Below are 27028 nucleotides of genomic sequence, written 5' to 3' on the forward strand. Positions count from 1 at the left end.
ATTTGATTAGTTCTAATTATCCTTCATCAAATTTAGATTTTACTTTCATATTTCTTTTGCCCACTCTCTAGCACTAATGTGCAAAGTTTTATAATTATATCTCAAATAGCAGCAGTGGTATACAAGCCTAAAGCCAATCACACAATTAAATCCGATGTTACAGTGATATATAACAGGTTTAATACATAACTTTAAAAATTCATATAAAAAAACTATTAGGCCTAGAATAATAAATTTGGTATTTTTATCAATGGGGTATATTATAGGATTAATCTGTGTACATTTTATCATTCTATGATAATTAGGAAAAATATCCCAACATGCCTAACTTATTGCGAAGTTTTTTTTTCTAGACATGTATAGTATACATGTCGCAAGTGTAAACGCGGTATTAGAATGCCAGAAAAAATCGCGAGATTTGTGGTTGTAAATAATGAGAGGATTTCTAGAGGAAAACGGCCCAAATAACACTAGATTAATAGACCTATATGATTGATAGATTTTCTATTAAATTTTTTAATTAAAATTTTCTGTCACTAATCATATATCATTACAAACCATATCCCTTAGACCTACTGGTTAATTTGAGACCAAATTTAATGGTCTAGCTTAATTAGGGGCCGAGAAAACAAACAAAAACAAAATGACCTATTAACTTCTTAAAATGCGAAACTTTTTTCACCAAAAAAGGTAAAAAGTTACGTTGGGTTGTGTTCTCTATTCTTAGCATGATGTCATGGCAATTATGACAACATTGGCTATATTACTTACCAAAAAACCAAAACATCTTGTTATAAACTGTATATTCAATATGTTTATTAAGGAAATATCAGATATATTTATTATAAATTCTACGTACAGTTTAAGACATTAGGCCTTGCATCATTAATTGAACAAACGAAATTTAATTGAAATATGTTAATGATGGCTTATAAAATGTGCATGTGACCTAATTATGTTCTTTGTCTTACCCGAGGTATTAGAGTGAATCTCGATCCTAATTAGTGTGTGTTTCGAGCTCAACTTAAAAAAGGTAACATTCGCCCTAGCAAAATTGAAATCTCCTTCACTTCAACCTCTTATTGTTCAAAATATAATACATTTATTTACTAACTAGACTGTCTTATCGTGTCTAAAGCCGTATTAACTCAACACTTAGGACGGCATCAAGGACGCCATTATTAAATATCACTTTGTCGAAACGGAAATGAAGAGGGGGTAGTGTTGGGGCGTAGTTTAGCTATGTTTTAATACAAATCTATAGATCTAAGCAAATACTTGATACAAACATATATTAGCGCCTTTTTTACTTTCTCGTATATACGAAGTATAGCGAAAGTATTGTAATCGTGCAAAAAAAAAATCAAGATTTTTACAAATCTCGACGTTTTACACCTCACTGATATGGAAAAACACAATTTTGCAATCTTGTCTGTGTGTCTGTCTGTCTGTGTGTGTGTGTCTGTCCGTGTGTAAACACTATTACTTGAGTACCGTTACAGCTAGGTTGATGAAATTTCATATATAAGTATTTTATGAAAATCGTAGATCCGCATCAACTTTTGAGCGATTTCCGATAACCGGAAGTGGTACTTTCCTACTTTGAATTTTTCAAAAGCCTATAACTTGAGTACTATTTCAGTTAGATAAATGAAATTTCACATGTAAGTAAAAGATCTAATTCTCTACCTTCTGTTCAATTTTGAGTAATTTCCGTTGACCGGAAGTAGTAATTTACGCTACTTCCGATTTCTCAAAAAACTAATAAAAATTTTAAAAGTACTAAATATTGCGCACTATTATGCACTTTTTTATTTGGCGTTCACTTGGTGTGCAATTCTTTTGTCTATGAGATTTTATTCTATTTTTAAAACTTTAAGTATTTAAAATGGATTAAAAATCATGTCTGTAGCCCGAGTTCCCATCCCCTGTTATTTTATATAAGGATATTCGAGAATGTTTTGCAAGATCACTCCCAGTTTATTTCCTAAATTATGAAACACTCAACAGTAGACTAAATTCGATATAGGCCATTCAGTTCACAGCTTCTGGGTTTGTCTATATTATCTTGCGGCGCAAGCTCTCGAAGCCATTTACGAAGTTGGCGGCGTGGTTTAGTTTTTTCATTATGTGGTAGAGGGATAAAACCATTGATTTTGAAGCCATCATCAATTTTAGTAATCTGAATTACCGGTTTTTTAATAAAAATAGTTAGGTGTACTTTTGACCTAATTTCTTTATCTCACAAGCGGCGCTTTAGTGAAAGTTGCTCTATTTATTCTTGTGTTAATGTAAACTTAAAATCATATAACTTCTAAACTACGCAATGTACATTAAATATCAAAGAAAGCCGCATGCTCAGAGCCTTTCTATAAATGACAACGCCTGGAATTAATTCTCAAATCCGTACTTGTGGTAAGATGTCAGTTATATCACACACGCACACACACACACACACACCCTCCCCCATAAAGCCATTTTATTATATAATTTTTTTGCCAAAAACAAAGCGTGGGAAAAAATTTGTGCAGCGCCAAAATCCAATAATTTGGTTAGATTTATTAGTCATGTCGCGTCATATCTAAAAATATAATCTAAATTCATTTCTAAGATATTTTATTATGCTTCTGTGCAGTTTTATTAAAAATTTATTTAAAAATAATCAAGAAATTCACCAGTGAAATCAGGTCACAGTACTAGTAGTTTTTTCTTCATTAGCTCATAATAGGCTGAACCTGACTTTGGAAAAATTTTTTCAGTTATAATGACTTTGCACAGAAAGTTAATATATGCTAAATTGACTTAGTTTACTAGTGTTAACTACTATTGGTAATTTTTTCCTTTGATTTTGTTCATTTTACATCAAATGATGATTTTGGAAAATTGAAATTCGTTTTACATAACCACCAATATTAATTTTTTAAATCACTAAGTTAGACAAACGCTTTAAAAATACTACATTAGCGATCAAGTCAAGTTTTTACTATACGCATATATCCACCATGGGTCCGCCACATGCATACAGAGCCAAAAAATCCATTCCAATAGTTAACTGCTGTAATCTTAGCTTGACAAGACTCGCATCAGCAAGCAGTTGTGCCATGATAGACCTAACAAGCATCACTCGTCGAATTCAACATCGTGACTATATCAGTCCTTGACATTGATTTTCATTACATCCTTGTAATTCTTTGTTCTTGTTTGAAAAAAAAAATGTTTAACTGCATTCTCCAACAACGTCATCATAGGAAAAAAGAAATTATTCTGTACATAAATGCATATTTTACAGTTGTACACATAGTGCAGATACTCTAATCAAGTGGACAAACAAAAGAATCAATAAATAAAAACATACAAACTTCTGACTTTTAGTAGTATATAGACATGTTGATCTATTTCAAACTAGTGAATAGTTACAGACACTAGTATTGATATTAAGTAGCTGCCAAAAATATTTAGACAAAATTTTTTGACAACACTAGGAAGTACCTAACCAACATAGTAAACTCAGATGGACCAATGTAATATAAAACATGCAGTACATCAAGGTATTTGTGGAGCCCAACTTGCAAAAAAAAAAAGCTGCAGAGAGAGGTAGAGAAGAATAGAATGCAGAGATCATGTGAGGATGGAGATGAGAGAGTGGGGATAGAAGATAAACACTGGTGTTAGCCTGGACTGTAATGCCCATGAGAGAATGGTGACCATGTTCACTTAAAAGCTATTGAATGCAGAAAATAATAGAACACAGATGAGAGAAAAGCAGCAGTAGAATTTTTGAGATCCAGACCAGTGTACATGGAATGTGTCACATTGGGGTCCATTGGCTTTTGTGTTATGTTTGGAACATTGACTTTCATGAAGATAAACCCAATAAAAACAACATGGGTTCAATATAACTTTCAAGCCCTTCCAACTCAAACAACTTTAAACTTGCTTTTTTCAGAGTTATCTTTAACCTAATGAGGTGTTGGAAATGTGTGATTTTAAAAAATGTACTTTCAAATATTTGTCTTACATGTACAATTTAATATTTCTTTATAGAATTTGGTGTTTATTTAGCGGAAATTTTAAAAAAATGTACTTTCAAATATTTGTCTTACATGTACTATTTAATTTCTTTATAGAATTTGGTGTTTATTTAGCGGAAATTACAGTTGATGCTCAAGGCCCATTGGCAATTCGCCAGTTGGCATCAGTGCTATTGAAACAATATGTGCAGTGTCACTGGTCACAACAATCTGACAAATATATCTCACCAGAAACAACAGATGCTGTAAGTTTTAATAGGATTTTTACATTTTATGATTTAAATTTAAAAACAAATGCTTTAATTACAAAAAACATGTCATAATTGAACGTGGTATTAAATTAATGGTTAACTAATTTGGTTTTTAACTGCTTAACAATAAGTTTAAATTCCATGTTAGAAATATAATTTTAGACTTAATTTGCATACAATGCTAAATATTGTATTCATATTAATTTCAGGCGAAAGCACACATACGTCAGCTTCTACCACAGGGTTTGTCAGAGTCTATTAGTAAAGTTCGTTCCAGCATAGCATATGCTATCTCAGCTATCGCTCATTGGGACTGGCCAGAAGTATGGCCAGATTTATTTCCTTTGTTAATGCAAGCTCTTATAAGTGGGCAACCAAACACAGTCCATGGTGCTATGAGAGTGCTTTCAGGTTCCTTTTTTTTTTATTGTTGATAGAAAGCTATTTATAAACAGATTTTAAATACCTTCTTTAAAAATGCTTAAATAAGTTTTTTGTTCTCTTAGAATTTTGTCAGGATGTAACTGATACCCAGATGAGTCATGTGGCACCCATCATCCTACCTGAGCTGTACAAAGTCTTCATTGGAGCTGAGGTTAGTGGTGCTCAATCCATTTTCTCTCTCTGCTGTTAGATATTTTTTTTTACTTTGCGGATTTGCAGGATTTGAGTTTTAAAAGTTCTGAGTCTGCAGTTATTAAAAAAAAAATTAAGTCCGCTTCAGAAAGTTTGTCATTCTAGAAATCGATTTACCATCAAGACTAGTGCATTTTTAGAGCTTTTTGCCATTTGCATATGCATAGATGGTATAATATCCACGGCTGTGTCAACCTAGAGTTCTAATCATCATTATTACACAGCTACTTTCATTTTCAGCTCTTTTTATCTCTTCCTGTTAATACTTGTGCACTGACCAAAATAAATGCTCTGTTTCCAAGTTATTGTCTGGTTTCATATTGCTCAGGCTTTCTCTTGCCAAAGGTGAATTCTATAAAGGAAAGTAGAACATAAGTTATTTTAGTGGACAAAAAACCCCACACTTTACCACTAACACATTTTGCATTGAATATTTATTGAATCCTAAACTAAGTTGCAAAGTCATTGTAAGGTATAAGCTATAAATATATTCTACAAACGTTTTGGGTCCAGAACAAGATTTTGAAAAGCGGTTTGCAGTCATTCGGATAGATGATTCAGTCATTCTCCTTTTTGCAGAATTAAATGTTGCCATATTCTTTCACTGAGTTCACTTGGTCACTAGCTCTTCAAACATTTTCTCCAGATATTGTTATGTGAAACAGTATTATGTGTAGGGAAAGTTACATTGAACCGAGAACAACTTGCAGGGTTTTCAACACACACTGTAGGCCTAAATCATTGGGGAAATGAATTTATTAATAAAATATACAATGTAAAAAGAAAAGTAATCATAAAACTATAATGATATATTGTATGAATATAAGATTAGGAGAATCACTGAATAGAATTTGATTCATTAATTTGAGGAGATAAAAATCTTTTGAACTAGTATCTGAACCACTAATGAGTCTAATGACAAACATATTTACTTACCTAAATAAGATGTTCAAACAAAAAATATGTAAGCCTACTAATTAATATTTAAATTAAAATGGTTTAATGGATATTGAAATACTCACTACTTGATGTCCTTACATCTATTCCTTGTAAACAAAATTAAGTCTGTAGTTGTTATACTCAGCTGTAGAACATCACACACATGTGTCTAGTTTGTTGTGTAATCTTTCAATGTCTTTCATCCTTGTTACACCGCGTTAACACTTACGACATGTATACTAGACTTGACCTTTTAAAGTGTATACTAAACATGTTACGAGTATATGGAACATCTTCTGAGTCGCAGGGCACAAAACCACGCCCCTTTTTATGTTCTGGGTCATGTTTTTGTCTTCGCTCGCTGAGCAAAAACTTAGGACATGTTCTGAATTTTCAGATGAGTGCGCATGCGTCGAAAAGTAGTAAGCGCATCTTAGCCCCAGAGGCTCAGCTGATTGCAAAATTAAATAGGCTATACTGATCTTGAGTTTTTGAACCCACGATTTCATAATTTATAACTTCTCTAGGACCTGCTAAAAATTACATTTTTATAATTACTTATTTCTTTAATTAAATCCCAAACATGTTTTAATTTTTAAAAAAAATGTAATGTCCAAGGCATTAACACAAGTTTAGGTATTAATTTCGAAAATAATAATTAATTAAAAAATATAATTTAACCAAACGTATCTCCAATTTTTCCTTCACCAATATTTTGTTTTAAGTGTATCAACATATTTCAGTTTCCCTCTGACATGAATAAATCTTTAGGCCCACCAGAATGTGCTCGTGAGATCATAAATAATCAACTGACTATATAAACAGGCAGATAAAAAAGTCATAGGCTAATTATTTAGGTTTAGAATGGGACATAATTAACATATAGAAAGGAAGGGGGGGGGGGAATGAGTGTCACATAGGCCCTACTCTATAAACTAGATCTACTTTTTTCTTAATAATAGACTCAGTATAGTTGTAACGTGATCTCAATACGTTAAATGAACTTGGCAGATGCAAGTTTTCGAAGAAATCGAGCCTTTTAGCAAACAAATATTTAGCCCTGTTGATCCGAAGCTGTTTCTGAAGGATATAGACAAGCAAAGAAGCTGGGGAAATGGCTACCATGGTGATGGGGTGGGAAGGGGTGATTCTACTGGGTGATGGGAGGGAGGGGTATTAACATGTGGGTAATGTCTTATGACCTGTGCTATACCCAGCATTATATTTATAAAAAAATAACTCCATTTGCTGGCACTCCAATAAAATTTATAAAATCTTTCATGTTATCTAATTTTTAGATAATTTATTGTTGAATCGCAAGCATGGTGGCTACACCATTTTCCTTTTTAAAAAAAAAAAATAAAGCTGTGTGCCCATTATCTATGTTTTTTTTTACTTTGATTACTCTTTATTTTATTTGTCTAGGCCTTTATAGCAGACGCTCCGGGTCAAAGGTCATTCTTGTTTTATAAAATGTTCTATAACATGTTCCGTAAGTGTGAACGCTAAAGTATACATGTTCTGTGGAGAAAATTGTTCCAGATAAAAATAACTTTTGGCGGGCTTTGTGTTCTAGAAATGTATAGTATACATGTCATAAGTGTAAACGCGGTATTAAGCTTCAGGCAATGGAAACTTGGATGGATTGGCACCCCTCCAGTTCCCAAAGTGGCAGACTTCAATCTTTCACCATAACATTGTTAACTAATTACTGAAATTGAGCATAGAAATCTGTTTTTCGGCAGTGTAGAATGTCTTACTTCAAAATTCTGAGTCGTCTATATATTTTATAATAAAAGTATATCTGTCTGTCTGTTGGTTTTTTATGCATTACTACACCTTTCATGTGATTACCATGAAACTTCTGTGAAGTTGTTAAAGAGTACTTCTTGGAAGGTTTCTTCAATAAGAAAAATTCAAATTTTTTGAAGGGCGACAGTCGGGAAAACAGACGCCTATTTTCATTTTAAAGAGCACCCAACACTTGGGGCATGGTGGGTCACTATGTTGGATGAATATACCTAACCAGAGGTTGGATCCAACATACACTCAAGGCTAAAATTCAACCATAAGAGTCTGGGTGGTCATGTGGTCAAACCCGAGCCCCAACAATTTAGAAGAAATATAGTGCAGGGTTGTTAACATTTGAATTATTTATCTTTACAAAACAAGGTCACACCTCCAAAAAGTACAAGATTATAACAGTATGATAAAACCATTACAAAATGTGGCATTACTCTGGTGTGTAAGAACACGCGGTAGTGCTTTAAAAAAAGTAAAGTTTCCCTTTTAGACCCTAACGATTAATAGGGCAGATGAGTCCATATGTTTCTTGACCTTTGCATATGAAGGGATGGTGTGGTCAGCATTATGCTCAGCCTTTTCTTTCCCTCATTTGATTCAGGAATCCATCAGAGCTGGGTGTTTTCATGGACATCCTGCAATCTCAAGTATGGACCAAGATCCGAACTTGGGACCCTCTGGGTAGCAGTTTAACGATCAACCATTGAAATTTAATGGTTTTTAATTCAAAATTTTCACTTTATTTAACCTTGTCTGTTAAAAATGCATAATTTGTTTTAATTTACAGACTTTTGGCATTCGTACACGTTCTCGAGCCATTCATATATTTAATGTTGTCGCAGGGATGGTTTGCACAATGCAGGAGCTACAAAAGGTAAGTTCACTGAGGGATTTTTTAATTTTCTACTGAAACTAGAATAAAAATCTTTATAATAAAAACGCACTTTAATTAAGGAAGTACACATAAAATTAAATTGGCTGTAATAGGAAAAAAATAAAAGCGCTAATTTGCAAAACGCATTGAAGACTAAGCGCCCAAGACAGCTGGGTTTTTTTTTCTGTTAAAACTTTCTTACTTCTGCTCTCGTGCACAATCTACTATAGTGGTCTGTCATAAAAAAAAATCTCTTTTTGTAGAGCTGATTGGCAGAAGTGTTTACACGTCTGACTTGATGCATGGAAGGCGAGGCGATTTGGTGCCGCGCGGAATGGTAGGTTCGGATCCCGTTGGGTTCTAACTGTTCTGTCTTTACTTGGACTATATTCTGTACCTTTGTCTACCCTTAGCATTGAAATGTCACTTTGTATCTATATTGTTATTTCTGGGAAGACTCTGAGGAACAAAGGGCTGCAGTTATAACAGACTCTTCTGTTGGATGTAGGCCCTGCAGCTATTTTCATCATTCCAGTACAACGCTTTGCAACATTTTCATCTGTTCTCCTCTGGGCATGTCCAATCCATCCATACTTTTGCTGCTGCCTTGTGTTTTCCACAGATGGGCGATAGAGATTTTTCAGGCTATTATAAATCTCAAGCAAGTTTTGTAGGCATTTATTTATGAAGGGCTGTAGCCTGTGATTTCACAACCCTTAAGGTCTCTGAGCCATATGCTAGTACTGCCTAAACTTTTCTTTGTAGATTCTCATAGTGCTCTGGAGGGACAGAGCAGAATTTTATACATGTTCTTATGGCTTTTTATGTCTTGGTCTGCTATTTGTCTTTGTTTATCATTCTAGACTAAGCTGCAATTTTAGGATATGTTAATTCTACGCGACCTCAAGGTGTGATACTTTTTTCTATATGACTCAATGTTTTAGGTACATTAAAAAATGAACTCTTGCCTTTGAGCACACTATTTCCAGGTAAAATAGAAAACATCATACAAAATTAAAGTACCGTTTGATATTTTAACATCTTGATTGTGTGTTGGTAATTTGCAAGGTCTGAAGCACTGCACAGGTGTACTGTTACTGGTCTTAATTTTTAAGGCCCTAAAGGGTTAGGGTCAACCTGAAGCTAGTTAAAGGCAATTGCCATGATTACCATGGCAACAAAGGTTATGGTGAAAGCTGCGCAACTCCTTACTATCATTCTTGAGTTGACACCCAAATTGTTTGAAATAGAGAGCTGAAAAAGTTTGGCAGTCATTGACTAGCACTAAGATTCCTGTGAAAAAATGACAACAGTTGCTCTGTGAACTAAACCCTAGTAACTTGACTCATCGCAACAGGTTTGTAAATATTCATCATAATACAAAATCACCAGGGGATTAATTGCTGCCAGACTACCTTCATCTCCCCTTTTGATTATAGAAATCTTTAACTAAATCATGACTAATTTAACTAGGTATGTCAAACTGCCGAGTAAAACGCTTTTTTCGCCAGCATCGCCCAAATATAGTAGCTTTTCACTTTATAGTTTTGTTAATAAAAAGGGCTCGTATAGTAATAACCTTGGTACCATTAAAAAGTAGATTTTAAGCCCTCTAATTATGTGTAATTTTTATAGTTGTTGATGTTAAACTATATATCTCATTATACCGATAGAAAACTATCACCAAGATGATTTTTCAACGGCAGTCGAGTAACAGATTTTGACCCCTCCCTCATTCAACTCACAGGCCTTTTTTGACCGTTCAATGTTTTTCTTTACAAATACCTGTAAAATGTGCAGAATTGAATAGCCTTTAGTGGGATACTAAACAAAAAAAAATGCATAATAGACTTAATATTTAAATGTTTAAAAAACTAAGAAATTTGAAAATTACCATGTGATTCTATCATCATATAAATTTTTTATTAGCATATTCAGAAAGGTGGTCCTTTTTCCTGTTAAAACACTTATTTTGTTTATCATTTCTTAGCATGGTAAAAAAAAAGGCAAAGCTCGACAAAACACACTATAGCGATTACTAAAATAACTCTAGGCCCGGTAGAAGAAAATGGCAGTTTTCTTCGTTAACATCGCACGACCAAGCTTTTCTAAATTGATGTTAGCAAGTTTTAGAGGCTTGGTAGTTCATTAAAATAAATAAAAACATGCAGCTACTTAATAAACAAGTTTGTGAGTTTAGTTTTTATAGTTTACTAGCGTACCCGTCCCCGCGCGTTGCCGAGGGAATAGAAGAAAGTCCGACGAAATATATAAGAAGGGTTTCATCCATGTGTTACCAATCCTATATTCTTAGACTCGTGACCTTGTTTTCTAAAAGTGAGTTATTTAAATGTAAAGACTGCCTGTGCTTGGATCATAAATATCGGGGCACGGGTTTTCCTACACTACCGCGTGAAAACCTTGAGTGTACATTAATCACTCACCGAAATAATGAGGTAGAACACACTTCGGTGACCACCTATGTGTCAGGGACGTAGAGGGGCGCTCTCAGGAGCCCACAACCCATTACACTACCGCATAGGCGCAGCGTACGGCCTCTGGCTCCTTAAAACTAACAGGCGTTATCGTGCTCATAGGATAACCCAGAGTGCCAAATAGCATCCTGTTAACAATGATGCAGATTTCCTCATTCGCTAAAGTGACACAAATGAACAGGATTTTTTTCTTTAACACGTAAAAAAAATTATTGGACGTGATTTAAACATCAGTGTGGCTGATGCACTATGCTAGCGTTACTAATGGTCTATTATTAGATGCTCGATCTCAATTTCTGACTGGATCGTCTAATAATATATGCTTATTGCATCATTCGCAAAGTGACGAAACTCTACAGTAAGCTCCTCGTATTCAAAAAGTTATTTTTCATCTTTTGCAAGGTGACGAAACTGTACAGAAGGATTTCCTCGCGTTACAAAGTTATTTTTAGAAGCCTGAATATAGTAGTACTCCCAGGGGTGCCACTTTTCCGGGATATCCCGGATTTCCGGATTCGAGAATCATATTTTTTTCCCTTTCCGGATTCGCAAGATGTGAGTTTGAAAATTTCCGGGTTTGCAGTTTAAAATTTTTTTTAGATCGTTTTAAGCTTGAAAAGTTTGGCATTGTAAAAATCGTTTTTATCGTCAACACTCCCACTAATGGCCTTTTCCGAAAAAAAAAAATGAATAGTAAATGATGTCAGCAACAATCTCACGCGTGCGCCAAGGACCAAATACAAATCGGCTGTATCAGATGGGTGAGGCTGTAGACGAAACTTTTTGATGTCAATCGTGGTGTGGCTATTTATGACGATATGGGTTGGGGTAAAACTCGCATTATTTACGTGATGTCTTCAATGGGATACCGCTAGGCTGTGTAATAAAAACAACTAAATCCTACAATTACTAGATCTAGCCGATCGTCTTTTTTAAAAAAAAAACGAAAGATTTTGCTCCGATCTAAAAAAAAAAAAAAATGTGTATTTGGTATTACCAAAAGAAAAGAAAAAAACGATTTGAAGGACTTTTTTTATGTATGAAATAGAATTGTGCTGTTTTCACTCAACTTTACCGTCACTTTTTACCACCTCTTACCCGCTTCTTCAAGGTCGCGCTGACCGTAAGCCCTACGTCACGAGACCACCCGAGCAAAGTCTGAGTCGTGTCTCTCGGTCAAGGCAGTTCTACAAGTACAAGCGCTGTTTAATTTTAACGTGGCTATTTTTTAATAAGGGCCTACTTCTAGATTCAAGAAAAAAAAAAAGCTAGAACTGCATCGTTTTATATCATTAAACAAAATATGTAAGCCTGTAGGCAAAATATTTGTTACTTAACAGTTGGCTGACTGACACTTTAACTCAAGCTAGGAAGTTCTAAAAAATTAAATAGTTATGTTATAAAAGCTGGCTGGGGGGGGGGGGGGGAAGAGTTCTACAATAGCACATTATGGGGTAGGCCTAGAGATGGGAGTAACATTGTAAACTAATTTTGTTGTAAGCACAATCCTTTAAAGATTATTTTTTATTTCAAGCTTGTACAAAGAAAATAAATCCATTTTAAAGGAATGTAAATTGAACATAATATGAATCAAATGTCTCAAAAATAATGAAATAATAGTCCATTTTATTTTGAAATTCCGCGCGGAATTAAGTTTCAGGGTTTCAAAAATTTCAAATTTTAGTTTCAGGATTGGTAAAATTTTGGGATTCATTTTCAGGATTCACTTAAAAAATGAGTGGCACCCCTGTAACTCCTTACTGGCTATGCAGGAAGCTCGATTAACGGATGCCAAGTGCCAACATAGTCGCTCTAAAACTCTGGGCGCCAAACCGTGTATTGACGAAAATTGTACCCTACATGGCGCCGCCCATAAGAAACTCCCTAAAGTTTCATGGCACTCGGATGTACCGCATCCGAGTTTTATTTTTTATATACCGTGTATAGAGAAAAAAATTGCTCCCACCTGGCGCGCCGTCCTTGCGAAATTAAAAAAGGATTTTTTTTTTTACAGAACCCTTCCCTGAATTGTTCTAATCAACCCCCCAAAGTTTGAAGGCGATTAGATGAATGGTGTCAAACCAAAATCGACTTTTATTTTTATATACCGTTTAATGAAAAAAAATCCCACCCTCCCATGGTGCCGCCCTTGTGAAATTAAAAATGATTTTTTACAGAACCCTTCCCTAGAGTTTTATAATGAACTCCCCAAAGAATCATGCCTATCGGATAAACGGTGTCACTGCAACTCACTTTTATTATTTTATATACAGGTTATAGAGAAAAATTGCACCCTCCCGTGGCGCCGCCCTTGCGAAATTAAAAATTATTTTTTTACAGAACCCTTCCCTAGAGTGTTATAATGAACTCCCCAAAGTCTCATGGCTATCGGATGAATGATGTCACGTCAAACCAAAATCAAATTTTATTTTTATATACCGTATATAGAGAAAAAACAAATTGCGCCCTGCCGGGGCGCCACCCCTGCGAATTTGAATTTTTTTTTTCGCAGAAACCTCCCCAGGAATATTCACAACTTCCCAAAGTTTCACGGCGATGTGATGAGAAGTGTAGTAATGCATAAAAGACACACACACACACACACAAACATACATTGCTTTTTATATATATAGATTTCTTCAGTATATTTTTATAATTAAAGCTATAATGCCATTCAATGATTAGACTTCCACGTAATTTTACAGCTTTGTCCGATGAGCTAAACCCCACTTCACTTTGTATCGGAGTCTAATTTTTAGCGCAATTTCCATACTGGGGGATTGCGATTATTAACTCGTCATTTCTGGATGGATGGATGTGTGTGTCCGCAGCTTTAAGTCGTATCTCCTCCTCAACGAAGCAATATCGAGGACTAGTTCCAAAAGCAAATATGTTAAGCAAGTTCCGAGGATGATTGTGGGCCAAAAAAATTCCCGAAAATCCTTCCTGGATTTCCCGGAAAAGCCAAAAAACCTCGAAAAAATTCAGTTTTTGGTCCATACCTTGGCAACCAGACCACTTAGCGACTTGAAACATTTACCAATTGATTCCTGCCATAATTTAGAACAATATTGCCAAAGAAAGTTTTCAAAAATATCCTTTCGTTCGGTCACAAAAAATTAATTAAGAATTTTTAAACTGAGCATCGTGTAGGCCTGCTCGTTAAAATAAAACTAAGTTTTTTTTTTACTTATTAATTTTTTGAATTATTAAAACTACTTGTGTTGCATTATTTATTTGCTGAATATATGATTTATCTTGATTTAAAATTGTTATGGATAACATAAGGAAATTGCGCTTAAATTGTCACTAGACTTTTTATTAACTTGTTTTATGATTGCTTAGTTCAAATATTTTCGTCTTTTCTGACATATTCTTTTTAGAATAGCTGAATATTTTTTTCTGTTAAATGTAAAAGGTCACGTGATTGTACACTTCGTCGCCAGTGTCAACAATATATGGGTATAGTTTAAAGTAGAAAACTCTGCAAATTTGATGCATGGGTTGGGTTTTAGCGATGATTTTAGACTAAATAGTACATGATGTTTAGCTTGAAATACTTTACATATATATTAATGATCTGTGCACGAGTGCAGATGCATTTACACTTTGCAATCAGCTAGGATATAAACCCTTATTAGATTCCTTTAAAAGAATATAGCCCTTGTCTACGAAAAATCCTAAATTATGTTGACCGTTTATGGTGGCTATTGATTACAAATTTTCAGGTTATAGTTGAGAAGAAGATACTAAGGGTGAGAATGCAAGACTAGCATGGTTATCTATTTAGCCTACGTAGTTGTATTTAATAAGCAATTGTATTTTGGTGTAGCCCTACCATATTGCAATAATTGTTGAACCAGCTATGTATAAATACATATTTATAACATAAAGATACACCGACTGAGGCATTCTAAATAAATGTTCTTATTACTTTCTTGTATATACGAAGTATAGAGAAAGTATTGTAATCGTGCAAAAAAATCTCTTGAAATTTTAACAATTTTCACCGTATTACACCTCAGTCCTTCATCACATCCGAAGTATAGAGGACTTATTTTAATCGGGCAAAAATTATCAATCCAGATTTATCAAAATTAAGAGGTTTTATGCGTAATCCATTCTGAAAAACTGGGCTTTGCAATCCTGTCCGTATGTCTGTGTGTCTGTCTGTGTGTGTGTGTAAACACGATTACTTGAGTACCGTTACAGCTAGGTTGTTGAAATTTCATATATAAGTATTTTATCAAAATCGTAGATCCGTATCAACTTTTGAGCGATTTCCGATAACCGGAAGTGGTACTTTTTCTACTTTGAATTTTTCAAAAGCCTATAACTTGAGTACTATTTCAGATAGATAAATGAAATTTCACATGTGAGTAAAAGATCTAATTTTCTACCTTCTGTTAAATTTTGAGTAATTTCCGTTGACCGGAAGTAGTAATTTAAGCTACTTCCGATTTCTCAAAAAACTAATGTAAATTTTTAAAGTACTAATAATATTGCGCACTATTATGCACTTTTTTATTTGGCGTTCCCTTGGTGTGCAATTCTTTTGTCTACGAGATTTTATTCTATTTTTAAAACTTTAAGTATTTAAAATGGATTAAAAATCATGTCTATAGCTCGAGTTCCTGTTGTTTTATATAAGAATATTCGAGAAAGTTTAGGGGAGATCACTCCCAGTTTATTTTTAAATGTACTACTGGTTCCAGAGACTAATAATTATTTCAACAAAAATATTTTCTTTATGTGGCCCTAGCACTGTTCCAGCCACCATTGGATCGCATATAAATAAATCACAGACACAAAGACTGTTTACCTGTTATGAGCTATGGTTATTCTTTATTTCTATATACTCAAATCAACTGTAGGTCTCATAATTTATTTAAAAAAATTTTTTTTATAAAGACGCATTTTAGACTAATTGTGAACCCCTGCACTTTTTTGATCAAATGTGTGTTTCAAACGTACTTGTTATAGGCATACATGTTACGTAAATTCAAAGAAGCGTTATTCCCCTACATTTTGATATAGCCTACTTATCAAGTATTTTCTTTCATCGGACATTTTTTTGTGATGTTTTAAAAATGTACAAAATTTGTGTTTTTTACTTCCTTTTTTTAATTTATTTAAAAAGTGAGAAAAGCCAATTTCAATGCAATTAATTTAAATGATGTACTTTTTTTTGATTTTTGAAAAAAATTGAGTCTGTTCTCTGTGTATGTGTGTTTGTGTTGAGTTAAAAAAAACTTGTTTGTCACATGTACTTTTTCAGATATAGCCTCTTAAACATGACACTTTTTAGCTTTAGGGTGTTGGAAAAAAGTTAAAAACCAATTTTTTAAAACGTCATATCTATTTTACTATATGAGATATATGAACAAATTTAGTGCCCACTATCTTAAAATCATGAGTTCTTGACATAGCAGCTTTCAAAAAAGCTCTGGGACCGTTTTAAAAAATGAGTTTGACACTCCCTAATTTAACCTTCATAATAGGTCGTTGGTATAGTCCACCCAGTTTGAGTTTTAATGTCTGCCCATAACATCATATTATTTAGCCTAAATACCACATCTGCCCAGAAAACTATATGGACCCAAAAATGTATTTACATTGGACTAAAGTTTGTAATGTGGACCTATCAATGCATTTCAGGTATTATTGACTAAAGTGTTCCTTCATTCTAAAAATTAGAAGTTAACATTAGAAGGTCGTCTATAAATGATTATGGATGAAGCCAGGTCACTATTGGGACTGAGGTATCAAAGAATGACCTCTATCAATAAACCTGATTCTGCTTCAATGAACATGTTATTACAACAGAAAGCTGCTGTCCCATATCTTAAGTCCACTCACTGCTATTGCTGACCAAAAGATGGAAAGTCAGATGTTTATGTTGTCATATGAAATTAATTGATCTGGCAAGCTGCTGGATTTGAGTAAAAACTGATTACAAGATTTGACTGTTAGCCCACACATAACTATACAGACATTTTGACTTGAGTAAAAGCTTGTAAATATATTTGAAAAGCCTATTAAATTGCTTGTTTTTGTCTACAGGGTGTTGCCAAACAGCTTCTATTTCCTGTCCTTCCTCAGTTTACTCAAGCATTTATACACTGTCTTCAGCTGCCCAATTCTACCACTTGCGACAGTGGACTGAAGCTAGAAGTTATCAAAGTAATTATACCTGAACATTGTCTTCATTTAGATGATAAACTAGCTTTTCTCATCAGTTTAACCTAATACCTGCTTTTTAGAACACTTGAATGCTTAAGCATTTTCTTGTGATAAAAGCTTTTTTTGGGACATCAACATCCTGCTATAATCCATGTCATGTTTTTTGAATGAAAAAAATAAAATATAAACAAGTCCCTGACATAAAAGAGTACCTATGTGTTAATTGTCATTCAGTCAAAAGATATGTGTACATTTTTACTAAGGAGCATGTGGTGGATTCTAATTCTTAGAAAGTTTCCTAAAATCATGTCTGAAAACTAATTGATTTGATTTGGACAGGCTTTAACAACGTTAATTAAAGGGTTTCCTAAAACCATGTCTGAATGGCTCCCAGAGATTCTTCCCTCCATTTGGACAATTTTTACTCAGAGTGCTGAGATGTATCCTTGACTTGCTCGGAATAATATCAGTTATTGTCTGAGTTCTGTTGTTGACTCGGTCCTGTTGTTGTCTAGGTGCTGTTGTTTTGGTGCAGTTGTTGTCTTGGTGCTGCTGTTGGTGTGCTGCGGTTGGTGTCTTGATGGTGCTGTTGTTGTCTAGGTGCTGTTGTTGTCTTGCTGCAGTTGTTGTCTTGCTGCAGTTGTTGTCTTGGTGCTGTTGTTGTCTTGGTGCTGCTGTTGTTGTCTAGGTGCTGTTGTCTAGGTGCAGTTGTCTTGGTGCTGTTGTTGTTGTCTTGGTGCTGTTTTTGTCTAGGTGCTGTTGTCTTGGTGCAGTTGTTGTCTTGGTGCTGTTGTTGTTGTCTTGGTGCTGCTGTTGTTGCCTTGGTGCTGCTGTTGTTGTCTTGGTGCTGCTGTTTTCTTGGTGTTGTCTAGGTGCTGCTGTTGTTGTCTAGGTGCTGTTGTTGTCTAGGTGCTGCTGTTGTTGTCTAGGTGCTGCTGATGTTGTCTAGGTGCTGCTGATGTTGTCTTGGTGCTGTTGTTGTCTTGGTGCTGCTGTTGTTGTATTGGTGCTGCTGTTGTTGTCTTGGTGGTGCTGTTTTCTTGGTGTTGTCTAGGTGCTGCTGTTGTTGTCTTGGTGCTGCTGTTGTTGTCTAGGTGCTGTTGTTGTTGTATTGGTGCTGCTGTTGTTGTCTTGGTGGTGCTGTTTTCTTGGTGTTGTCTAGGTGCAGTTGTTGTCTTGGTTTAACACTGGATATCACTGTGTTTTGTGGTTTTGGCCTAGAACTATTTGCCATGACTCAGCTGCCAGATACGTTAGAACAGTTGTGAATAACCTGGAAGATGCAGATGATCCTGTGGATTCTGATGGTATGTCTTTTGTTTTTGTAACGGCCCTTTAAGGGAAGTAAGATACACGAGTGTAGTACAACCAAAAGCTATTGACACAATGAGCCTGACTCAATCCTTTATCTCTCTGTGTTTTTTTTTTTGGGACAATCAGTAGACAAGAACAATATGATATCCACTAGACCCTAACAAGGCATCTACAGAGGTAGCCCACAGTAGACTATAGATCTAGACATCCAGACAAATAACTGTCTTTTCTTTACCTTCTATACCCAACCTTCTTTAGCCCTCTGCCCAAGTAATCTCTCTTGATCTCAATTATTGTGGGCCACAAAGGAATAAGTCATTACACCCCTACTTTTGTTTTCTTAGCTGACACTGAAATTTGGCAAATAGAAAATCAAGTTGGTATAGTATTTAAAGTTTGAATGAAGTCGTTTTTATGCCGGTTACCATTTTGCAGGACTAAACTTATAAACTAACGTTTATAAATGCATTTCTGACTTTTACTGGCATTGAATCTGACATTTCTGTCACTGCAACCTGAGATTTTTATTGAATTTGCAGTGACCTTGCATTGTAGTCTAAATCTTTATCTATTTACTGTGAAAAAAAAAAAATGTGCTAATGCCAGCATTTATTTATTGCATTTGTAATGAAAATTAATAGCTACACGACTCATAAATGTAAATTTTTTGTGTATGTGCTTCAACTATTTAAAATAATTATTTATTGAAAGAGTCATTGCGTATGGACATTACTGTTAGGGTCATTTCAAGGTTAGGTTAGAATAGGTCTGAATAATCTAGAACTTAGGGGAGAGTGTGAGTTGAGTTAATCCAGGGGTGTTTGTATATTGTTATCCCATGATCGAATGCAGGTATAAAAGTGAAATGATTGTCAGTTGTGCTCATTGGTAGCAGGTAGGGAATAGGGCATGTGGTGTAAAGTGTAAAATGAGAACAAATAAAGTACTGAACATTGCCAAGGATTGTGTTTTCTATTGAATAAAACCTAGACGCAATAACTGCCTCTGAATTTTATCCAATAGTTTTCATGAATTCATAAAGTGATAAAGCTGTCAGAGTTAGGTTGTACGAGTAATGTTAAAAATGTCGACTATTTAGTCAACTTGAGTTAGCTAGCCATTACAGCTGGGTTAGGGTTAGGTTGTACGAGTAATGTTAAAAATGTCGACTATTTAGTCAACTTGAGTTAGCTAGCCATTACAGCTGGGTTAGGGTTAGGTTGTACGAGTAATGTTAAAAATGTCGACTATTTAGTCAACTTGAGTTAGCTAGCCATTACAGCTGGGTTAGGGTTAGGTTGTACGAGTAATGTTAAAAATGTTGACTATTTAGTCAACTTGAGTTAGCTAGCCATTACAGCTGGGTTAGGGTTAGGTTGTACGAGTAATGTTAATAATGTCGACTATTTAGTCAACTTGAGTTAGCTAGCCATTACAGCTGGGTTAGGGTTAGGTTGTACGAGTAATGTTAAAAATGTTGACTATTTAGTCAACTTGAGTTAGCTAGCCATTACAGCTGGGTTAGGGTTAACACCAGACTTGAGGGTTCTAGTGCTTGACCCTGCAGTCCTGTCAGTTGCTTATATTTGTCCTCTCAATTTTCAGGAGATGTGTTGGGCTTTGAGAATCTGGTGTACACCGTGTTTGAATTTGTCCACAGTCTGATAGAATCCAGCAAATTTCGTAGTACAGTTAAAAAAACAGTTGACCAGATCATCTACTATATCATTATTTATATGCAAATGACAGAGGATCAGGTAGCTCACTTCAAAAAACCTTTACTCTTGCTTTATTGCCTCCACATATACAAATATATTTCTTAAACGTCCATTAAAAAGTACTAAGACTATTTTTATGTAGATGCTTTGTGAATTAGATTCTAAAATTGACTTGTATTGTTTCACTTGATTGTTGTCATTGGATATTTAAAAAATGATGTTTGAAACAGATTGGAATGTGGAGTAATAATCCAGATCAGTTTGTGGAAGACGAAGATGATGATAGTTTCTCTTATTCTGTCAGGATCTCTGCTCTGGATTTACTGCTAGTGAGCCTTAAACATTTGCTAGTTTTAACTTGTTTCTGTTTTGTATCATGTATAATATTCTTTGAGAGCAGATGATTGTAAATTATATAAGTATTAACCAGATGAGTGTAAATGTTGTATTAACCAGATGAGTGTAAATGGTGTATTAACCAGGGTTGTCTGAAATGTTGTGTTAACCAGAGTTGTCTGAAATGTTGTATTAACCAGAGTTGTCTGAAATGTTGTATTAACCAGAGTTGTCTGAAATGTTGTGTTAATCAGAGTTGTCTGAAATGTTGTATTAACCAGAGTTGTCTGAAATGTTGTGTTAACCAGAGTTGTCTGAAATGTTGTATTAACCAGAGTTGTCTGAAATGTTGTATTAACCAGAGTTGTCTGAAATGTTGTGTTAATCAGAGTTGTCTGAAATGTTGTGTTAACCAGAGTTGTCTGAAATGTTGTATTAACCAGAGTTGTCTGAAATGTTGTATTAACCAGAGTTGTCTGAAATGTTGTGTTAACCAGAGTTGTCTGAAATGTTGTGTTAACCAGAGTTGTCTGAAATGTTGTATTAACCAGAGTTGTCTGAAATGTTGTGTTAACCAGAGTTGTCTGAAATGTTGTGTTAACCAGAGTTGTCTGAAATGTTAACCAGAGTTGTCTGTAGTCATTAGGTGCAGAGTTTCCAGCTGTTTGCCCTGAGGCTTTGTGCCAAGCTGTAACAAAACATTTGCAGGAGTCTGAGGCTGCTCAAACTTCAGGCAATCAACACTGGTGAGTGGCTGCAAAAGTTTGGGATTTTTAAAAAAAAAAATTTTCCACTTCCACTGTATAATGTCATTGTGCATTTTTCTATCAGGTGGAAACTTCATGAATCCTGTATGCTTGCTCTAGGAAGTGTAAAAGAAATGGTCCTTGAAGCCATAAAATCTGGCATAGCAAAGTTTCATCTGACTGGTTTCTTACAATCTGTAGTGCTCGGAGACATGAATTCTTCAGGTTTGATACTAGATGTTTATTTGGTCATTTATGTACTAAACAAAAGCAACTGATGCTATGATAACAAGTGATATTGTAAATTAGTCTGATATTGGTATGTACGTATGATAACAAGTGATATTGTAAATTGGTCTGACAATGGTATGTACGTATGATAACAAGTGATGCTGTGATATGGTCTGACATTTGTATGTACGTATGATAAAAAGTGATATTGTGATATGGTCTGACATTTGTATGTACGTATGATAACAAGTGGTATTATGAATTGGTCTGATGTTGGTATGTACGTATAATTGCAGTATCACCCTTCCTAGTGGGAAGGTGTCTGTGGACTGCAAGCAGATTTACAGAAGCCATGACACCAGATTTAATACAAAAGTGAGTACATCAGACCCACAATGATAATGTGACAAGCCTGATTAAAATATAATTATCATCCAACTCTAGCCTGCATTGTGCGGCACTATATGGTCAACTATAACCATGCCAGTTTGACTAAGGTAATCAATACATAATTCAAATAATTAAAGCATTATAGTACAGCACTAATAATATGCAAAATTATACTGCAGTCACAGTGTAATAAAAATACTGGTATAAAGGTATATGTTTGTTAGTCAACCGACTACTCAAATACTCACAAAATACATACAATAATGATTTATTGCAGTTACTTTCATTATACCGAAACTAGCTAATGTGGCCATTATCTTTCACTAAAGACCATCAACACACTGGATCTTAATTCAACAACACTTATACTAGCTAATGTGGCCATTATCTTTCACTAAAGACCATCAACACACTGGATCTTAATTCAACAACACTTTACTAGCTAATGTGGCCATTATCTTTCACTAAAGACCATCAACACACTGGATCTTAATTGAACAACACTTTACGAGCTAATGTGGCCATTATCTTTCACTAAAGACCATCAACACACTGGATCTTAATTCAACAACACTTTATGAGCTAATGTGGCCATTATCTTTCACTAAAGACCATCAACACACTGGATCTTAATTGAACAACACTTTACGAGCTAATGTGGCCATTATCTTTCACTAAAGACCATCAACACACTGGATCTTAATTGAACAACACTTTACGAGTACTCCCCTTGTGTAATGTCAGACCTAGACTCCTAGAGGTCACAAGACTTGAGAAAAATAACAATTGCTCACAAGAGCACAACATACTATCAACAACTGTGGACCCACAAGTCCCACAACCAAATAATATTTTGATTATTTCCCTTGGCTGGTAACTGGGTATGTGTTACACAGTTACAGTTAGAAAAAATTGTGTTGAAAAAGACATTCAAATGTAAAAAACATACTTAAAATCCAAAGGAAGTTGTTTCCCTGGAAGTTATCAGGTGATGGACACAGCACCCAGGAAAGGGGCTCTACTCTTGCTAGCTTCAACATAGACTGGGTGGGGAAGGGGCTCTACTCTTGCTAGCTTCAATACAGGGGGGTCTAAAAGACAAGCTTCTATATTTTTGATGGGCTCAAGTGCCCCACTTTATGTATGTACAGGTCTGGGATGCAGCAGTTTTTGCTAATGCCTCAAGCAGGATATGGCTAACTAGTTTCCTGGGAACACTGCTCTGAACTAGTGAAATGACAAACTTGGGCATCCCAATTGATTCTTGTTGACTCTTTAATTGGTCATTGTTTTAGGTTGCTGCAAGCCACTGTTGGGGGCCTTCACATGACACAGCCAGCCAGTATAAGAATATCTGCTGTAAGATCTGTTTTTGGATTCTGTGATCACCTCAAAGTTGCTGGAAATACTCAACTTCTTGTGCCATACTTGCAAAACATTCTGGAAGGCTTAATGAACATCGGCACCCAATTCTCTACAGAAGTCATGGGCCTGTGTTTGGAGACTTTGGCTGTGGTTGTGTCTGTAAGTTGAGGCTGAGGCATTTTTTTATCTTCAATCAATGAAAAGTTTGGTCTGTAAGTTGAGGCATTTCTTTATCTTCAATCAATGAAAAGTTTGGTCTGTAATTTGAGGCATTTCTTTATCTTCAATCAATGAAAAGTTTGGTCTGTAAGTTGAGGCATTTCTTTATCTTCAATCAATGAAAAGTTTGGTCTGTAATTTGAGGCATTTCTTTATCTTCAATAAATGAAAAGTTTGGTCTGTAAGTTGAGGCATTTCTTTATCTTCAATCAATGAAAAGTTTGATCTGTAAGTTGAGGCTGAGGCATTTTTTTATCTTCAATCAATGAAAAGTTTGGTCTGTAAGTTGAGGCATTTCTTTATCTTCAATCAATGAAAAGTTTGGTCTGTAATTTGAGGCATTTCTTTATCTTCAATCAATGAAAAGTTTGGTCTGTAAGTTGAGGCATTTCTTTATCTTCAATCAATGAAAAGTTTGGTCTGTAATTTGAGGCATTTCTTTATCTTCAATCAATGAAAAGTTTGGTCTGTAAGTTGAGGCATTTCTTTATCTTCAATAAATGAAAAGTTTGGTCTGTAAGTTGAGGCATTTCTTTATCTTCAATCAATGAAAAGTTTGGTCTGTAATTTGAGGCATTTCTTTATCTTCAATCAATGAAAAGTTTGGTCTGTAAGTTGAGGCATTTCTTTATCTTCAATCAATGAAAAGTTTGGTCTGTAAGTTGAGGCATTTTTTTATCTTCAATCAATGAAAAGTTTGGTCTGTAAGTTGAGGCATTTCTTTATCTTCAATAAATGAAAAGTTTGGTCTGTAAGTTGAGGCATTTCTTTATCTTCAATCAATGAAAAGTTTGGTCTGTAAGTTGAGGCATTTTTTTTATCTTCAATCAATGAAAAGTTTGGTCTGTAAGTTGAGGCATTTTTTTATCTTCAATCAATGAAAAGTTTGGTCTGTAAGTTGAGGTATTTCTTTATCTTCAATAAATGAAAAGTTTGGTCTGTAAGTTGAGGCATTTCTTTATCTTCAATAAATGAAAAGTTTGGTCTGTAAGTTGAGGCATTTCTTTATCTTCAATCAATGAAAAGTTTGGTCTGTAAGTTGAGGCATTTTTTTTATCTTCAATCAATGAAAAGTTTGGTCTGTAAGTTGAGGCATTTTTTTATCTTCAATCAATGAAAAGTTTGGTCTGTAAGTTGAGGTATTTCTTTATCTTCAATAAATGAAAAGTTTGGTCTGTAAGTTGAGGCATTTCTTTATCTTCACTAAATGGAAAGTTTGGTGTGTAAGTTGAGGTATTTCTTTATCTTCTGCTACTTGAAGCCATTTTTCTCCTACCAGGTAGACGATGATTTTAGTGCCAGCAATGAGCAAAGACTTGGTCCACTGGCTCTGGCTGTGTTCCTGAAACATGCAGGAGGTCAGTACATGCTTTAAAAAAATCATGTCCGTATGGGGGGGGGGGGGGGGGAGATGGTCACTATCAAATTATTAAGGGTTAAGCCAATACTTTACCGTAGACCCTGAGATAAATCATGTCTAAATAAACTACTCCTATCTGCTTTCAAAAACATTTATGACATATTTGAAATAGGTTTCTAATGAACGTGGGATGATTTAAACAAAGGGGCTTCTGAATTAATAAATGATGTGATTCATTCTTGAAGAGAAGCATGTACATGTATCAGGCTTTGCACCATCTGCTTTAGGTAGATTTTGATTGATATTTTTCAATATTTGTGTCAAACCAGCATACATTCCCTAAAAAAACCCAAAACAAGTTTCTATAAGATTGTTCATGATTCTATAATTGGGGTAAATAGTCTTATTTAATTGTAATTAAATAAGTGATGCTGAATGCTGTGTTTGTAGATCTACTAGATACTTATCTCTTGTAAGTTGTAACTAGTAACTACTATTATGAAGAACTTAGTAAGAAGTAACTAGGACTTTTTACTAGTTACCCTTCAGCATTTGTTGTTCATATAGCCTAGAACAGTGGTTCCCAAAAAATTTTGAAAATTTTATAAAAGTAAGTGACCTGCGACCCCAATAGAATCAAAAAGCTGCATTTGAAAGGAAATTAATAAGCACTAAAATAAGATTTTCTAGTAGACTTTCAATATGAATTACTCTTGATAACTGTTTTAATACGATGAGTAAAATTGCATGCTATTTTACTAAACATTCGCGGTTAAGTTTTTGTTAACGCCAACCTATGTCATTATCAACATTCAATTTATTTTTACTTTCTCGTATATACGTAGTATAGAGAAAGTATTGTAATCGTGCAAAAAAAAAAATCGAGATTTTTACAGATCTCGACGTTTTACATCTCACTGATACGGAAAAACATAATTTTGCAATCTAGTCCGTATGTCTGTGTGTGTGTGTGTGTCTGTCTGTGTGTGTGTCTGTCCGTGTGTAAACACGATAACTTGAGTACCGTTACAGCTAGGTTGATGAAATTTCATATATAAGTATTTTATCAAAATCGTAGATCCGTATCAACTTTTGAGCGATTTCCGATAACCGGAAGTGGTACTTTTCCTACTTTGAATTTTTTAAAAGCCTATAACTTGAGTACTATTTCAGATAGATAAATGAAATTTCACATGTAAGTAAAAGATCTAATCCTCTACCTTCTGTTAAATTTTGAGTAATTTCCGTTGACTGGAAGTAGTAATTTACGCTACTTCCGATTTCTCAAAAAACTAATGTAAATTTTAAAAGTACTAATAATATTGCGCACTATTATGCGCTTTTTTATTGGGCGTTCACTTGGTGTGCAATTAATTTGTCTACGAGATTTTATTCTATTTTTAAAACTTTAAGTATTTAAAATGGATTAAAAATCATGTCTATAGCCCGAGTTCCCATCCCCTGTTATTTTATATAAGAATATTCGAGAAAGTTTAGGGGAGATCACTCCCGGTTTATTTAACTTTGTTTTTAATCGTAGAATAGTGTTGAAAATCTATTCTCGAAAAGTCAATCAATTTTTTGTTTGGGTATGAATGGTGAAAACTACACCAAAATTGTGTGTGCAGTTTTTCATCTTACACGGAATCATTTAGCAAATCAAAGAATTCATCTTGTAATTCATTGGGAATGCTGGCAACATCAAGGGAAGAGAATGGGTAATGCGTCAATGCAGATTCTTCTTCTTTCAGCTCAGAGAAATAGCGCCACAGTTTTTTTTCAAGAGATTCTAGATGCCCAGAAATCGCTCCTTTCAAAATTTTAATGATCTCACAATCAGATTCATCTACCACACTGCAGAGTTTCTCAAATTTTCAATATTTCCCAGATTCACGTTCTTTGCCAGTTTTGCAATTTTGATAAAAATGCCCCGAGATTATCATGGAAAGTGATAATATTCATTCATTTTCCCTGAAGCTACAGATTAAGCTTATGTTGATGTTCGAATATATCAACCACTCTATGTCGTTTTAAGTATATCAAAATGTCTAGTTTCCTTTGCACTTCCAAGAACAATTTGATTTCAGATTTCAATTCAAAAATATGATTCACAACATTTTGTTTGACCACCAGCGTA

At 34.6% G+C, this 27028-nt stretch overlaps 1 protein-coding gene across 1 annotated transcript in view; it reads left to right on the forward strand.

Annotated features, from left to right (window-relative positions):
- The window catches only part of LOC131935890 (importin-9), a 65925-nt gene that overhangs the window by 12740 nt on the left and 26157 nt on the right, over positions 1-27028 (forward strand). Inside the window, exons 2-15 of the mRNA XM_059292617.1 lie at positions 4128-4276; positions 4492-4693; positions 4789-4877; positions 8448-8534; positions 17093-17212; positions 17552-17652; positions 18461-18519; positions 20132-20283; positions 20475-20573; positions 21220-21326; positions 21412-21551; positions 21854-21932; positions 23243-23471; positions 24811-24889. Of these exons, the coding sequence (XP_059148600.1) occupies positions 4128-4276; positions 4492-4693; positions 4789-4877; positions 8448-8534; positions 17093-17212; positions 17552-17652; positions 18461-18519; positions 20132-20283; positions 20475-20573; positions 21220-21326; positions 21412-21551; positions 21854-21932; positions 23243-23471; positions 24811-24889 (1692 nt within the window). The remainder of the gene's footprint in view (positions 1-4127; positions 4277-4491; positions 4694-4788; positions 4878-8447; positions 8535-17092; positions 17213-17551; positions 17653-18460; positions 18520-20131; positions 20284-20474; positions 20574-21219; positions 21327-21411; positions 21552-21853; positions 21933-23242; positions 23472-24810; positions 24890-27028) is intronic.

The sequence above is a fragment of the Physella acuta genome, unplaced genomic scaffold, assembly GCF_028476545.2.
Source record: "Physella acuta isolate Inbredline_101_S28 unplaced genomic scaffold, ASM2847654v3 ptg000163l, whole genome shotgun sequence".
Lineage (NCBI taxonomy): Eukaryota > Metazoa > Mollusca > Gastropoda > Physidae > Physella > Physella acuta.